Consider the following 1,930-nt stretch of genomic DNA (forward strand, 5'->3'; position numbering starts at 1 on the left):
AATCGCGATTTTGCAATAGCTGAGAAGCTCTAGCAAAAAACAAAGGGTGGTAGAACCTCCCACTTAGGCTTAGATTAAAGAAAGAAATTCTAGGCTACTTAGATTCCAGACGGCCCCAAGATGTTAATATGTTAACACAAAGCTTTGTTTTGTATTACCAAACTATGAAATAGCATCTGCGAAGTACAGCATAGAAGCGTATTTGAACGAAAAAGCCGCCGAACACATATCTATGTAAAGTAAACAAGCCCCCCGCTGCATCCCTTATTCGATAGTTCCGAACCATTTCTAAATTCGTCACTTTAGATATAGATTTGTAGTGAAAAAAGCTGAAAAAATTAGTTTCTTAAAAGTACCACTTTTCGCCGATTTTGGACTAGTGGGGATCTAGTTCCTATCGGACTAGTTCCTTTTTGGCAATAAAGATCTAGTACGGAACTAGAAATTTGATTCACTAGTCCACGGTTTCCCTGCAGGGACTAGTTTGAATTGCATGTACTTTGATGTGTTTGAATCTTTCATGGTACAGAAGATTTGCTTACGGGTGAAAAAAATTAAAAATCATCCGTGGATATATGTAAATATATTTTTATAAACGCTTTGAAGCATAGACATTTTTAATATTAAAAAATAAATAAAATAATTTTTTTGTATTTATACAAATGATGTTCAAGGCACATTGACCCACCTGTACAAAAATCGTGGCGCGTCATGGACAAAAATTTTACAATTTCGGACCGAAAAATGTGAAAACGAGCTAAGTTGCCACGTTACATTTGTGAACTTCTGATAAAACCACATATGTTTGTGATTTAAGAAGTTTTGATTTTATTAAAAAAAATTAATTTATTTTCCTGCAGAAAACTTACACTTTTATTTAATGTTTATTAAAATTACACCTTAAAATACTAGTTAGTGGTTGAAAGATTGGAAGGGAATAGAGAAATTGAGTGTTTTGTCAAAAACTACCAAAAATTACCAAAATTCGAGATAACTTATTTTACTGGATATAGAGAAATAATTGCAACTTTTCACTTGGCTAGCAGAGATTTCTTAAATTTTACATTTTAGAATTTTTGTGTCGGACTGAAAAAGTTGCGCTTGTTGGTGATGAATTTGCGGGGAGATGTGCTGCGGTTATTATGAATGAATTTATTTGGCCTTGAAAAATACGCGCATGCGTTTATGAATGAAATGGTTATTGTTGTATTTGAATATGTGCGTGATTATGTACACACGTGCATATGTATGTATGTATGTACGCTGAGTTGTAGATATGTATGCATGTGCGTAGTATTTGGCAGAAATATGCACATACGTATGAATGTACATTAGGGTGGGTCATTTTAACAAATTTTTCTTGGATCAGAAACGGCTACCCGGGAAAAGTGGCCTACACTTACTAGAAATACACCTGCAAAATCCGCTTCGAATTGGTCAATATCTTCTGTTCGTTCTTCAGGCTTCAATTTTTGAAATTTAAGGTAAAATGACTAAAACTTAGACTTATTCTAAAGTGGATCCGGTTGTTTTACTAATACATTTTAAAGATCGCTTGTCGAAGGAAAATCTTTATTAAAAAACAAAAACTCAAAATCAAGACTCAGAAGTGGGTTTTTTTAAATACCAACAAAAAGGGTGGGGGTAGAAATGCCTGCTTTAGAGAAAAAACGTTGATAGCATCAGAGCAACTGCTTACCTTCATTTATCTCACCTTGAAAAATAACCACTTTTCCTGAATCACCCTCCTGTAAGGCATAGTATAAATTTACACATGTTATCAAAAAAAAAAGAAAGAAATGAAAATCTTTCTTAAACCATTAGGAAGTTTGCCCACTTTAGAAATAACTTTCCGCTATAAACATTTACCACATAATTAACGAATAAATAATCTTTATTGGCTTTTGGAAACTTTCAGCAAATTTTTTCT

At 33.2% G+C, this 1,930-nt stretch overlaps 1 protein-coding gene across 1 annotated transcript in view; it reads right to left on the reverse strand.

Annotated features, from left to right (window-relative positions):
* Positions 1-1,740: 1,740 nt before the first annotated feature.
* Positions 1,741-1,930, reverse strand: part of Cubn2 (Cubilin 2) — a 364,924-nt gene continuing 364,734 nt past the window's right edge. Inside the window, exon 22 of the mRNA XM_017609025.1 lies at positions 1,741-1,748. Within this exon, the coding sequence (XP_017464514.1) occupies positions 1,741-1,748 (8 nt within the window). The remainder of the gene's footprint in view (positions 1,749-1,930) is intronic.

Source organism: Rhagoletis zephyria, unplaced genomic scaffold, assembly GCF_001687245.7.
Source record: "Rhagoletis zephyria isolate East Lansing unplaced genomic scaffold, Rhagoletis_zephyria_1.1 Rzeph_scaffold_00183, whole genome shotgun sequence".
Classification (NCBI taxonomy): Eukaryota; Metazoa; Arthropoda; class Insecta; order Diptera; family Tephritidae; genus Rhagoletis; species Rhagoletis zephyria.